This window comes from Ursus arctos, unplaced genomic scaffold (assembly GCF_023065955.2).
Source record: "Ursus arctos isolate Adak ecotype North America unplaced genomic scaffold, UrsArc2.0 scaffold_5, whole genome shotgun sequence".
In the NCBI taxonomy this organism is placed as follows: Eukaryota; Metazoa; Chordata; class Mammalia; order Carnivora; family Ursidae; genus Ursus; species Ursus arctos.
Window position 1 is genome coordinate 2,970,243 of NW_026623067.1, and position 14,750 is coordinate 2,984,992.

A 14,750-nucleotide genomic window follows, 5' to 3' on the forward strand; every position below is an offset into this window, starting at 1 on the left:
TCGTTCTGTAGGTCAGCATTTGCAGACCAGGGGTGCTAATAGTTGTCACCATGCACAGCCTTGCTGCGTCCCTGGCTTTTCCCATGTCATTCACCTGGTGTTGCTCAGCTGCGCTCTCCTGTGTTCATCTGTGGAATGAGCGACCGCAGATGCTGCTTCTTCCTCCTTGGGCACTTTCCACTCCGGTCCAGAGGAACGGAGCCAAGAAAATAGTACTCTATCTATCTATCGATCGATCGATCATCCATCTAATCTATCATCTATGTATCTACTTATCTATCATCTATTTATCTATCAGTCTATCTAACCTATTATCTATCTATCTATCTATCTATCTATCATCTATCTATCTATCTATCTCCCTACCTACCAGGGGGAGAGAGAGAAAGATTTCTTCAAAGGGATTAGTTCATGCGGTTGTGGAAGTTTAGTGAGTCCAAAGTTTGCAGGGAAGGCTTGCTGGCTGGAGACTTGAGACGGTAGCACTTCAAATCCAAAGGCTGTCTGCCATGGAATTAGGAAAAGCCGGTGTTGCAGATAGAACTCAAAGGCAGTCTGCTGGAGAGCTCCTCCTGGTTAAAGGGAGGCCGGCCTTCTGTTTTATTTAGGCCTTCAACTGATTAGATGAGGCTCACCCACATCGGGAAGAACAATTTGCTTTACTCGATGTCCACTGATTTTTAAATTTTTATCTTTAAAAAGATTTTATTTATTTATTTAAGAGAGAGAGAGAGAGACAGTGAGAGAGAGCATGTGAGGGGAGAGTGTCAGAGGGAGAAGCAGACTCCCCACTGAGCAGGGAGCCCAATGCGGGACTTGACCCTGGGCTCTGGGAACATGACCTGAGCCAAAGGCAGTTACTCAGCTAACTGAGCCACCCAGACGCACCCCCCCTTTTTTTCAATGTCCACTGATTTAAATGGTAATCTCATTTAAAAAAACACTGACTGGGTGTCATACACAACTAATGAATTGTTGAACATTAGATCAAAACCTGAGAATGTACTATATGCTGGCTAACTGAACATAATAAAAAAAACAAAACCACACTGAAACATCCAAATGACATTTGACCAAATATCTGGCACCGTGGCCCAGACAAATTGACAGCAACCAGCCACCACCCACAGTTTCCTAGAGCACGGCTCTCCCACGCGGAGCGACTTCCTCTTTGCTCCCCTTGGCTTGGCATCCCTCTGGCATCATTGCATTTGGGGACTTCGTGACCACGCTGCATTATTGTAATATCCTCCTAACTTTCCCATCCTTGATTTGGCTCCCATCCAATTAAACCACACGGAAGGGAGGGGATTTTCCAAAAATGCAAGTCTTAGAGAACGAAGGCAATTCCTGTGGCACACAGAGCCCTCTCTGTATAGGCTGCATCTGAGGCGGTCTGTTGGCTCTCTGGCCACATTTGGGATGTGCATGCCTCCCTCTCATGCCTTCTTCTCTGATTCACACACTGCTTTTTGTGCGGAGGTGACCCAAGTTTTCCTTGCCAGACTGACACCTTTCTAATCACCTTTGCTGTGGTCTGAATGTTTCTGTCCCCCCAAATTCATACGTTGAAATCCTAACCCCCAAGGAGATGATGGTAGGAGGAGTGCCTTTGAGAGCTGAGCATGAAAGTGAAGGCCTCGTGAATGGGATTAGTGTCCTTTAATAGAGACTCCAGACAGATCCCTTGTCCCTTCCACCGTGTGCAGACACAGCAGGCAGACAGCCATCGGCTCCTTGCAAAAGGGCTCTCACCAGAGCCTGGCCGTGCCGGGACCCTGACCTTGCACTTCCAACCTCCAGAACTGTGGGAAACAGCCTATGTTGTTTACAAGCTATGCAGTCTATATTTTCATTATACTTCATGGTAGCAGCATGAACAGGCTAAGACAATCCCCCAAAGTTTACCTCAAAACTTCTGACTCAGCTGGGCCCTCCTTCATGCCCTGAATCAGACTTGCAGGTCCTTTCATTACGGTTAGTGATTCATACATTTCCAAGAACCTCTTGGGTGCTTTGCTCTGTATCTCTCTGGGAGCGCAGCACCCTTTCTCCACCTCACATCAAATACCCAGCACCCATGATATGACAGCCTGGGTCTGGGCATTGGACGTTCAAAGACCAAGAAGAAAGATCAGGTGGTTCTGTTGCAGGGCTCTTGTCTCACAGACTCAAAAGGGTGAAGTGAAGTGAAAGTTTATGAAGTGAAGGTGAGAACAGAAAGGAAAGGGAAAAAAAGCTCTCTGAAGTGAGCAGGGTCCTGAATGGGTTGCCACTGAAAGCTTTCACGGCTGGTCTTTTACAGGAAACTGACCAGGGAACTTAAATCTTCTTGAAGTCACCACTGGTAGCACTATACTGACTTCTCTTTTGAAGTTCGGTAAATTTCAGTGGTCAGTTTGTGACTTTCATGAAAATGTCTCGTCTATAACATTTAGGACAAACAAGGTGGACAAACAAGGTGGTCTCCTCTCCTGTTTTCGGTGTAGCAGCAGGGCTGAGACAGGATGCCATGAGAGCAGAGAATCCCCATTTCGGGTGGGGATAAGGGCCCAGGAGCCTTCTCTAGTATACGAGTCCCCATTCTAGACAGATCCAGGTGAGCCGAGGTGCAGGGTTATGGCTCAGCAAGTGGCATCGTGCAGGACTCCCATCCATCTGCGTGATGGGCACTTCTGCGTTCAGGGGGTGCCTGTAGACCCCTTTGTGAAAACACATGTGTAAATGGCTAAAGTAAAATTTATAAGATTTCAAGACAAATCAATTGTATTGAGATACACCCTCACTGGCAATATATTTTAAAAACTTTTGTAATATGATAATACATTCCTTGAAGATATTGCAGATTTGGTTTCAGACCACTGCAATAAAGCAAATATTGCAATAAAGAGAGTCAAATAAGTCTGGTTTCTGGTGTAAATTATTTAGTTTCCCTGTGCATGTAAAGCTTATGTTTAGACTCTAGTATATTGAGTGTGCAATAGCATTATGTCTAAAAAAGGGTACGTACCTTAATTAAGAATACTTTTTTTTTTTCTTAGTGAGTATCGGAGAGGGACGGATGGGCAGGGGCAGAGGGAGAAGGAGAGAGAGAAGCTTAAGCAGGCTGCACACGCTCAGCACAGAGCCTAATGTGGGACTCGATCCCAAGACCCTGAGATCATGACCTAAGCCCAAATCGAGAGTCAGACCTTAATTGACTGAACCACCCAGGTGCCCCTAACAGACTTTAAGCGCGCAATCCACTGTGTTAGTTATATTGTTAGCTGTGAACAGTGGACACCGGTCTCCCACAAGCTGCTCATGTCGAGTAACGACAACTTCATGCCCGTCACACCACCGTCTCCTCCATCCTCCAGGAACCACCATTCTGCTGTGCGCCTCTGGATGTTCCACCGTCTTAGATGCCTCATTTAAAAACAATCGTGCGCTATTTGCCCTTCTGTGTCTGGCTTATTTCACTGAGCCTAATGTCCTCTAGGACCACCCGTGTTACCACAAATGCTAGAAGTTTCCTTTTTTTTTTTAAGGCCCTCATAACAAATCATAGCAAAAAACTAAAGAGCCGATTTTAAAAAATGGGCAGAGGACATGACCTGACACTTGTCCAAAGAAGACATTCAGACGGCCAATAGACACAAGACAAGATGCTCAACGTCACTCATCATCAGGGAAATGCAGGTCAAAACCACAACGAGACACCACCTCACACCTGCCAGAATGACTACAATTAACAACACGAACAACAAGTGTTGGTGAGGATGTGGAGAAGGGGAACCCTCCTACGCTGGTACAGCCACTCTGGAGAACAGTATGGACGTTCCTCAACAAGTTAAAACTATGATTCAGAAATGCCATTTCTGCGTCTATGTCCGAAGAAAATGAAATCACTATCTTCTTTTTCTTTTTTTGACCAACAGAGTTTAACTTTCTTGGCTTAGAGAATTACAGCACAAGGGTAATGGTAGCTTCGGAAAATCATTAGAACAGTCATAAAGTCTTTTAAAAACTGAACTTGTAATTATAACCAGTAACTGCAGACCTTTTTACACAATATTCCTTTTTTATCTCTTTTGAAATTAAATTCTTTTTTTAATAGAACTTTTTTTTATTATGTTAGTCACCATACAGTACATCATTAGTTTTTGATGTAGAGTTCCATGATTCATTAGTTGCATATAACACCCAGTGCTTCATGCAACAGGTGCCCTCCTTAATACCCATCACCTGGCTAACCCATCCCCCACCCCCCTCCCCTCTGAAGTCCTCAGATTATTTCCTGGAGTCCATAGTCTTTCGTGGTTTGTCTCCCTTTCTGGTTTCTCCCCCTTTGGTTTTCCCTCCCTTCCCCTAATATCCTCTGTGCTATTTCTTATGTTCCATAAATGAGTGAAACCATATGATAATTGTCTTTCTCTTCTTGACTTATTTCACTTATTTAATTTTGTTATTAATTGGTTTATATAATTGGTTGCTCCCAAGTCAGGGGCATAAATATTTATAATTGTTAGATCTTCTATAGGATAATGTATGATATAGTGTTCCTCTTCATCCCTTACTACAGTCTTTGGTTTAAAATCTAACTTGAATGATATGAGGATTGCTACCCCAGCTTTCTTTTGATGTCCACTAGCATGATAAATGGTTCACCCCCTCACTTTCAATCAGAGGTGTCTTTGGGTCTAAAATGAGTCTCTTGCAGACAGCATATCCATGGTTCTTGCTTTTTGAAAATCCAATCTGAAACCCTGTGTCTTTTCATGGGAGCATTCAGCCTATTTACATTCAGAGTAACTATTGAAATATATGAATTTAGTGTCATAGTATTGTCTGTAAAGTCCCTGTTTCTGTAGATTGTCTGTTTCTTTCTGGTCTAAGTTACTTTGGGGCTCTTTCTTTGCTTACAGGATCCCCTTTAATATTTTTGCAGGACTGGCTTAGTGACCGCAAATTGTTTTAGTTTCTGTTTGTCCTGGAAGCTCTTTATCTCTCCTTCCATTCTGAATGACAGCCTTGCTGGATAAAGTATATTTGCTGCGTGTTTTCTCATTTATTACCCTGAATATATCATACCAGCTATTTCTGGCCTGCCAGGTTTCTGTGGATAGGTCTGCTGCCAATCTAATGTTCCAACCCTTGTAGATTAAGAACCTCTTGTTTTGAGTTGCTTTCAGGATTTTCCCTAGGTCTCTCATCCCAGAGGTTTTGGATTGTCATATTTTCATTTTTCATTGCTTCCACGACTGGCCTGAAGAAGCCCAGGAATCTTTGGATTGGTCTCCATGTAGCTCTGCACTGACCTGCCATGGTGAGGGGGAGAGAGAGAGAGGGAGAGAGAGAGGGGGGGGTGTGTCAAGGTAGACCAGATATCCAGTCTGTTGTGAGGGCAATGGGGGAGGGAGGATGAGTGAGTAGGTAGGAGTGGGAAGGCAAGAAGGGGAGAGAGAAAAGGGAGTAGGAAGGGAAGGTGGGTGGAGAGGAGAGGGGAGGGGATTGAGGAAGGAGAGAATGGGGAGAGAAGGAGGAGGGTAAGGAAGAGTTGGAAGAAGGGAAGGTGAATGGGGAAGGGTGAAAGGGAAGAGGTGAAGGTAGGGAAGAGGGAGAGAGAGGGAGGATGGGGGAGAGAAGGAGGAGGTTAAGGAAGGGTTGGAGGAGGGGAAGGAGCAATGGGGAGGGAAAGGGAAAGAGGGGGAAGGGCAGAAGGAGGGGAAAGAGGGGGTGGGAGGGGATGAGGAAGGCTGGCATTTACTGAACAACTATTTCATGTCTGGTACTGGGCTCAATACTTTACAACTGCCCCCAAGTACATTTCAGAAAAGCACTCCACTGTGTGTAATGATATGATGTCATTACACAGTGTAATGACATTACATACACAGTCAGCTTAGGCTGTGTAACAAATACCACAGGCTGGGAGGTTTAAAGAACACACATTTATTGTGTCCCAGTCCTGGGGACTGGAAGTCCCAGATCGAGGTGTGAATGGGGCTGGATCCTCCTGATATGTCTCTCCCTGGTGTATATATGTGGTCTTCTCCTTGTGTCCTCACACAGTCATACATCTGTGTGTGTCTGTGCCTTGGTCCCCCCTCCTTCTTCTTCTTCTTCTTCTTCTTCTTCTTCTTCTTCTTCTTCTTCTTCTTCAGATTATTATTTGTTTATTTGACAGAGAGAGAGAGAGAGAGAAAGCAGAGGGAGGGGCATAGGGAGAAGCAGGCTCCCTGCCAAGCAGGGAGCTCAATGCAGGACCCCAGCCCAGGACCCTGGGATCATGACCTGAGCTGAAGGCAGATTCTTAACTGGCTGAGTCACCCAAGCACCTCTGATCCCCTTTTCTGATAAGGACTCCAGTCATACGGGGTCAGGGCCCATCCTAGTGAACTCCTTTTACCTTAACCACTTCTCTAAAGACCCCATCTCCAAATACAGCCCATCTTGAGGTCCTGGGGGTTAGGGCTTCAACATGTGAATTTGAGGGTGCATGATTCAGCCCATAATACATTGTTAGTATTCCACAGGGAAGGAAAATGAAGATAAGACAGGATAATTCAGAAAGGTGCACCCTTGTATGGGCCTAGCTGGCATGGAGAATGGATATGTCTCCCCCAAATCTATGACAGGCTAGAGCAGAGAGTTCATGGGTCTTGTTGGAGGAGGGTCCTCATGCTCTCCGGTACCTGGCTCTGAGGAGAGCTCACAGCCTCTGGGGGCTGGCAATCTGAGTAGATGATGAGGGGGGTGGGGTCGTGTGTCCAGAGGCAGAAGAATGGCCTCAGGGGCTCTGAGAAGGAGAGTCCAGAGAATGTGTAGATGAGGGATCCATTGTCCACATTGTAGAAGGAGACTGTGCCAGCATCACAGTCCAGGAGAATGCCCACCTGATGCAGGGGCTCTGGAGGGTGCAGGCGAACTCTTGGGAAGGCAAGGGCCCAGAACGTCTTCTTGTACAGCTCCAGGGCCCAGAGTCCATGCTGGGGGGCCTTGGGGATCCTTCCCTTCCGATCCAAGCTCTCCAGACAGACACCCACGTTCCAGGCCTTCCTATGCCCCACCTGCACTTCCCAATAATACCTCCCAGCAGAGAACTGCTCCCGGGCCAGCACACAGGGGTCCTGGTCAAATCTGCTGGGAACATCTGGCAGCTCCTGGTCAAAGAACAGCCGCCTCACACTCTTCCCATCCTCAGACAGAGCGAGTTTGGGGCTTGCGGTGTCAGGGTCCAGGGATGGGCTCACTGTGGGAAGAGGAGAGGGTTAGGCTTGGGGGTTTGTGTCCCCAACCTGCGCTCCTGCATGGAGTGGACTCTAGTGCCTCTGGGTTAGGTGAAACCGCAGCCTCCCTGGGAGTCCCTGTGGTCCCCCTGTTTTCTGCCCAGGGCCCTGTGCAAACAGGCCATCCCAGTGCAGCTGAGGCAGCTCCAGGTGGGAGCCGGGGTGGATTTCTAGCGATGAGGGGACATGGCTGGCACACTGTGAGGTCTGCTTGCCCTCTTGTGCTGTGTGTCTCAGCAGGTGTGTATGTGTGTGTGAGAGAGAGAGAGAGAGAAAAAGAGAGAGAGAGAGACAGAAAGAGAGGTAGACAGGTAGAATCAGAGAGAAAGGCAGAGACAGAAAGAGGGAGAGATAGGGAGAGAGCCAGAGAGACATACGGGAGAGATAGCGACAAAGACAGTGTCACAGAGATATAGGGAGGGACAGAGAGAGACAGAGACAGAGGTAGAGAGAGGCAGGGAGAGATAGGGAGAGAGACATAAGACAGAGACAGACAGATAAGGAGAGACAGAGATACATAGGGAGAGAAATAGGGAGAGACAGAGAGAGAAAGAGACAGATACAGACAGAAATAAATAGAGAGACAAGGAAAGATAGAGATACAGATACAGATAAAGAGAGAGATGGGGGAGACAGAGAGACAGAGAAAGATAGAGAGACACAGAGAGAGATAGACATACAGAGAGAGACCCAATGAGCAAGATGGAGAGACAGAGACAGAGAGACAGAGATAGACACGTAGGAAGACATGGGAGGACGCAGGCGGACAGGAGAAGGTGCCGCAGGTGCAGCGATGCAAATGTCATTGGATAGCTCTGGGGTCAACGACTGAAGAGTCACATGTGGAAAGCCCAAGAGGCATTTTAAGAGCCCCACAGCTGAGATGAACACCTTCCAAAACAGAGCCCCTCTCTCCTGCCCTGCCATCCCTCTCAGAGCCCTTAGAACCCCAGTGTGTGATCTGGGGGAGGGACTGTCTACCCTTGGGCTCCACACTGGAGGCAGGGAGGGTGTGTGGGGACCAGCTGGGCAGCAGGCTGCCCTGCAGTCACCTTCTCAACAACAGAAACCTCCTAGCCAGTGTCCATCCTGGCCCATTCTAAAGCCAGGTATGTTGTTGTTTGGGGCTGTACCCAGATGCCCCAGACACTCATGTTTCCTCAACCCCCATCCCTGTCAGTTGCACAGGACCCATGCTCCCCTCCTATTTGAACCCCAGCTTTCTCCCGGGTCTCTACCTCTTTCTGGATAGAACCCTGTTCCCTTTTGCTTTCCAGTAAAGAATACTTGTTCCCCCCCAGAATTCTCATTGCTGCTTCCTGAATACTCCACCTTCTGCCCCACTCAAACCCTTTCCCTTTAGAGACTGGGCTGTGGGGATGGAGCCCATGTTCCACCTCCATGATGGTCAAACATGGACTCCATAGCTGAGCAATGAGCCTGGCTCTTGCTCTTCCAAATTCCCTCATCATTAAATAAAAATTATTCACATTTAAAAAACAGTTCCAGACTTATAAAGAAGCTGAAAAATAGCACAAACAATATGTCTGTGACAACATCTTGCATAACCCACAGTAAAAGGATCAAAACCAGAAAATTAACATTGATACAAAACTATTCAATAATGACTTCTTGCACACCACCCCACACCTCGCCGCCAGTGCACACCTGTGCTCCATCCTATCCACCGCTGCAGATTATCTTCCCTGCAAAATTGTTCTCTAGTGCATTTTCTTTCCCCCTGCTGGCTTCATGTGTCTTCACAACAGATCATTCTTTTTAGGCAACAGATGTGCTCTGCTACCTTAAAGTAAAGGACGTTAAAGTAAAACCAAGACAAACCCAAATAAAGCACTCTGCTTGATTTTCCACTCACCAGTTGTAAGCTCAGCTGCACAGACAGTAATTACGATTTTTTTCTCCCAGCTGTCTCCACAGGGGACACCTCTCTTTGCACATCATACTATGAGGTCATGTTCCTGATCTCATCTCACCCTACATGTCAGCTGTACGGAATGCCACCAGCTGCTCTCTCACCACACCGTATCTGTGGATTTCAGTGGATAAGTACCCCCTGGCCCTCCACAACTCTGCCCAGACTCCTGCTCAAACAGACCTTCAAATACCAGGTTATTCGAGGCTAGATCTTGGATATGTCTTCTTTGCCCTGTACGTTTCCTTTTTTTTTTTTTAATCTTATTTCTTTTTCAAAGAAAAAATTTTGAAGAGTAATTTTAGGTGTGCAGACAAATGAGGTAATTCCTTGTTCACTTTCCTGGTTTTCAAGGTCAGATATATGCCATAGACCCCAAATTCCTATCTCAAGTCCACATTTCTCCTGGGAGTTCCACACTTGTGTATTTAAAATTTATCTGACATCCCCATTTGATGTCTGAAAAAGTTTCAGTCTTAAGAGGTCCGAGATGATTTTCACTTCTTTGGCCTAAATCAGTCTTGTTTTGTCCCAAGACTTCTGTTAGTTGGAGACACCATGGGACCAGGAACAATTGCTACAAGGGTCACCTTGGGTTCTTCACTTTGCCTTGCCGATGCTGAACCCTGCTACTTGTGGCCCCAGGACCCATCTCAAGGCTGTTTCCTCTCCTCCATCAGTGCCTCTCCCCAGCTTAAACCCCCTCATTCATTCTGCACCGTGCTTCATGTAACATCCAGACCCCTACCTTGGCCTTCCAGGCTCTGCAGGTCTGGGCATCCAAAGCCTATTCACCCCATTGGATCCTCTTCCACAAGCCCAGCACACCACAGATGGCATTCTCCTTGCCGTGGTGGTGGGTCCACCCCTCCTCCTGGCAAGGCTGTGGTCCCACTAGGGTCACCTAGCCCTTCATTTAGATGATGCCATCCCAGCATCCCCAGGGCCCTGGACATCCTACATGAACGCTCTCTGGCCAACTTTATTATTGTATTCCAGTTCATTCCTATAATATTTACTCTGATTTTTTCTAGTTTTGGTTAATGAAAAATCACTGACTGATGGCTTGCATCCCCACATAGAATCTATGTGCCTTGAGGACAGGAGGAAGCCATTTCATTCACTAATAGATGGCTGGCTGCTGACACAGGAGGGGTCTGGTCACTATTTTATATGAATTAACGAGTTAATGAGTGATGATTGGCTTCTCTCTGTCGCCTTCTGAACCCTCGACAAGTGGCTGTGCTCAAACAGGTGTCCCCACTTTCCCTGATACCTCTCAGGTGCCTGGTTCATGGTCTGGAGTTATGGCCCTCCCAGTCCTAAGGGTTCCCTGTCCACGGCCAGACTCTCCTCTCTCCACCCCACACCTCCACCTAGATGGTGTCCCGGGGTAGAAAGTCCCTGGATCTGCACTCTCTGTGGTAACAGTGTCCTCCCACCCTGCCAGTGGCTGTGCCTCAGGAGAGCTGGCTGTCTTTCTGCCTAGGCTCTGCAAGTCTCTCTCTCTCCCCCAGGTAGTAAACAGGAGCTAAGTTCTCTCAGGGCAGCTGAAACTTGGTGTTTAGAACCATGTGACTGTCATGAACCATTTAGCACAGCACTTAGGCACTCTGGAACAGAAAGGAACACACAACACATACAAATGTACTCATGTGCACACATCAGGCACATACATGCACACACAGACGCGCAACACATACACTATGCATGTGCACACACAAAAACACACATGCACACATAAATGCACATGTAGGGGGCAGAGGCTTCCAGCACCCAGCATGGCCCTCACCATTGATGACTTTGTCCTCTGTCCAGCCTGCAATGAGAGAGAGAAAGGTAGGAAAATGTGGGATTGTGCTGATCCATAGGGCCAGATCTCAAGTTCTAGGAAGCTAAGTCAAAAGAGGACTTAATGAGTTCTAGCTGTGACCCTGGAAAGCCTGAACAAATACAAGTTCTTTGGTGCCCAATAAAACAGTAATCTGGGTCATTTTCTTCTAGGGAAGGCTTTGGTGGAGCATATCCTGATAGCCCTACACCCCACGTCTGTCATGGGGACACTGTGCTGTGCTCCCAGACTGGAGCCTGATGGCTATGGCCAAGGACACAGCAGACAGGGGGGGAGTGGGTGGGTGAATGCAACAATGCATATTGATGATGGTCCCTGCACCCACAATGAGACCCTGGCACGTGCCAGGCACACTGCTGCATTTCTCACTTGAGCAGTTTCAGGATGCTCTCATCATCCCCAACTGATAGACACTCCCGAGTTCAAGCTGAGAGCTGTCTGTCTCTGTGATGGAGACACTCCAGCTTTCCCGAAGTCACCCACTGAAGAGCAGCTGCACACCTCTCCCAGATAGAGGATTTCACTGAGCATATGGTAAGTGGGCAGTCCCTGAGCTACGTCCTAGGCAGGCCTCTCCCATCCATCCCGTGCTTGAGGGTGCACATAGGAGACTTCATGCAGGGCTCCACATCTATGCCCTGGGTGGAAGGGACATATCTGTCCTGCCGGGACCTGCTTACCTTGGGAGTGCTGCTTCTCTGCTCTATACAGTGTCGCTTCTTCCAGCTGCACCATATTCCTGTCTTTCTGACATTTCTGGAAGAGACAGGTGGCTCCAACTGTGGCAAGCCCTGCCATAGTTAGGATCAGAGGCAGCACTATCCTCCATGCCATTGATGGGAAACTTCTGGACAATGGAGCTAAAAGAGAGCCAGAAAGGCAAGAATCTCAGGGAAGGAGAGCACCTGTGTTCTTAGGACACACACACGACAGGGTTTGTGGGTCAGGGGACATGATGCTTATAACTAACCTGAAATGACTCAGAAAACATACTTGTGTGTTTGGTTGGACAGCCCTGGACAGATGCACAGGAGAAATGGTAAGCAAATGGCAGAAGCCACTGGGTGGCTCTCCACAGCATACCGCATGCCATTCTTGCAAATTTTCCATAAGCTTGAGGTTGTTTGGAAATGAAAATTATGTGCAGAGTGAAACTTCGAAGCCCCCAAGGTGTCCTTCAGAAGGTGAAGGCATAAATAGGTTGTGACCCATCCAGACAATGGAATATTGTTTAGCACTAATGTGAAAGGAGCTATTGGTGCAGCCACTGTGGAGAGCCGGGTGGATGTTCTTCAGAAATTTGAAGGTAGAACTCCCACATGCTCCGTCAATCCCACTTCTGGGCATTTATACAAAAAGTAAGAAATAAAAATATTAGCTCCAAAAAGTTACATGTCCCCTTATGCTCATTACAGCGTTGTTTACAATAGCCAAGATGTGGAAACAGCTCAAGTGTCCATTGGTGGATGAATGGATAAAAAAAAAAACATATTTATATAATGGGATAATATTCAGCTATAAAGAAGAAGGAAATCATGCAATTTGCAGAAACATGGATGGACCTTGCGGTCAATTTGCTAAGTGAAGTAAGTCAGACAGGGAGAAATACTGTATGATCTCCTGTATATGTGAAATCTAAAACGAAACAAAGCAAAACAAAAAACTCAAAGCCCCAGAAAACCAGAAAGCCCAGCTATAGATGCAGGGAACAGATTGGTCATTTCCAGAGGAGAGAGATGGGGGTGGGTGTAATGGGTGAAGAGGGACAAAAGGTATGAACTCCCAATTATGAAATAAAGAAGTTCTGGGGAGGTGATGAACAGCATGGAAACTGTGGAGAATGGTGGTGTGTTGTATCCTTGGAAAGCGTAAGAGAGTAGATTGTAAAATTCTCATCACAAGAAAAATATTCCGTCACTGTGCAAAGTATTGGATATTAGCTACCTATTGTCCAGGGTGTTCAGAGCTTTTGTGGCCTGAACAGAACAGAACACTCATAAGGCAAGTGATGGTTGGACGTTTTCTTATTCCGAAGGAGGGGCCTGGAGACGGAGCAGAAGAGGCCCCACACCTCCTTGTCCTGGATGGTCACATTGGACACTACTGCGAAGAGGCCTGTTGTTGGCGAGGCTGAGAGGTGGGTCATAGAAGGTAGGGCCTGTCCCCTGAAGTCTCTCCATCGTACCTGGGGCTCTGGGTACCAGCCCTCCGAGGTGCACTGTGCCCAGAAACCTTCACCCTGCACGGCTCTCACTTGGATTCTGGGCTTCAAGCCCAGCCCTGTGGGAAGAGACGCCCATCCCAGTCTCCATAACCACCAGGGCTTCCATCAGAAAAGTACAGATCCTGAGAATTCCAGCAGGGATTAGAGATTTTTCACTTACTACTGACTACTTACTCTGTGTAATGTTTATATGCCATATATTACCCTTGTTCCCAGAAAGCACAGGAAAAACAGAAAAGGCCCAGGAAGATCGAAAATCTTTCCTATACTGCACAATTAGTTTCTTTTCCTCCCTGTGTCTCTGTCTCTCTTTCTGCTTCTGTCCTTCCCTCTCTACCTCTGCTCCCCTCTTTGCGGATTGGCTCAGGAAAGGGAGAGAAGCAAACTTAGAAAACAAAGTCCAGTGTCCTGAACTGCGTTTCCTAAGAATCACTGCCCCTGGCGAAAATGTTACTGCATTTGTGGGAGGTGCTCAGGCTTGGGCCATAATGGGATGATCTGCACTGGGCTTCAGCTTTGGGGAGAAGCTCTGGGGGAGACCATGAGCCCCAGCAGCTTGCCCTTACCTGCCACTGTCAGCAACAGCCTGGCCTCTGCGGACACGGTGCCATCTTTGAAGTTGCAGTGGAAGGTCCCGTTATCAAAAACTGTGACATTGTGTATCTTCACTGTGGCTTTTCCCTGGTCCAGCCTAGCACTCAGGAAGGTGGTCCTTCCCTGGTACTCCCTCATCTGTTCTTCCTTCAGGTCTGTCCCATTCTTGTGCAGGTGCACGACTTGAGATGGCTGGTCCCTGTACCACCGAAGCTCCATGTCCTTGGCACTGATATTCAGGGACAGATGACATGGTAGCTCCACATTCTCCCCCAGCACAGCCAGAACGGTTTTGCCAGGCCCACAGACAGAGAAATCAGCTTTCCCTTAGGAGATCAGACCGGAAAGCCATGGTTAGGCTGGGTGTGAGGAGACAAGGGGCCCTCTCTCCTGGAAAGGACTGCTTGGATCCTTGGCTGATGGCTGGTGTTGGAAGGTGCCAGCTCAGCCCCCTCTGGCATTCCTCTCCATACAGGGGGCATCCTCCTAGCATGGGGTGGGGGGAGCTCTCCTACCTTTTGCAGGGACACTGCAGGACAGGAGCTGCAGGATAATGAAGACAATGGAGCAGCTGGGTGGAAAGATGACTGGATCACGTGCATTTGCCATCCCTGCTGGGCACAGACATCAGAGGCTGAGTTAATTTCTGTCTCTTTCTCTGTCTGTCCCTCTTTCGTATGCTCTGTCTTTCTGTTTGGTGGGAGGTAGGACGCCACCGGGAGACTAACGGCAGTGAAGAAAACATGGCCAGGGGAGGGAAAGGTCACTCCTCACTATCTTGGCCCCTCTGGCTCCCACACAAGTTATTCGTCCTGGAGCTGGAGAGACAGCAGCTGTCTCCACCTGGTGCTGTGTCCATCTACTCTTGGATATCAT

The 14,750-nt window shown here is 47.7% G+C and overlaps 1 protein-coding gene across 1 annotated transcript; it reads right to left on the reverse strand.

Annotated features, from left to right (window-relative positions):
• Positions 1–6,635: 6,635 nt before the first annotated feature.
• LOC113247489 (butyrophilin subfamily 1 member A1-like) lies at positions 6,636–14,483 on the reverse strand. Its single transcript, XM_048220756.2, has 6 exons — positions 14,390–14,483; positions 13,847–14,200; positions 13,242–13,336; positions 11,737–11,812; positions 10,997–11,023; positions 6,636–7,234 (listed from the first exon to the last, which is right to left on the reverse strand). Exons 1-6 carry the CDS (start codon positions 14,481–14,483, stop codon positions 6,636–6,638), a joined length of 1,245 nt encoding a protein of 414 aa, XP_048076713.2.
• Between the last annotated feature and the right edge of the window lie 267 nt (positions 14,484–14,750).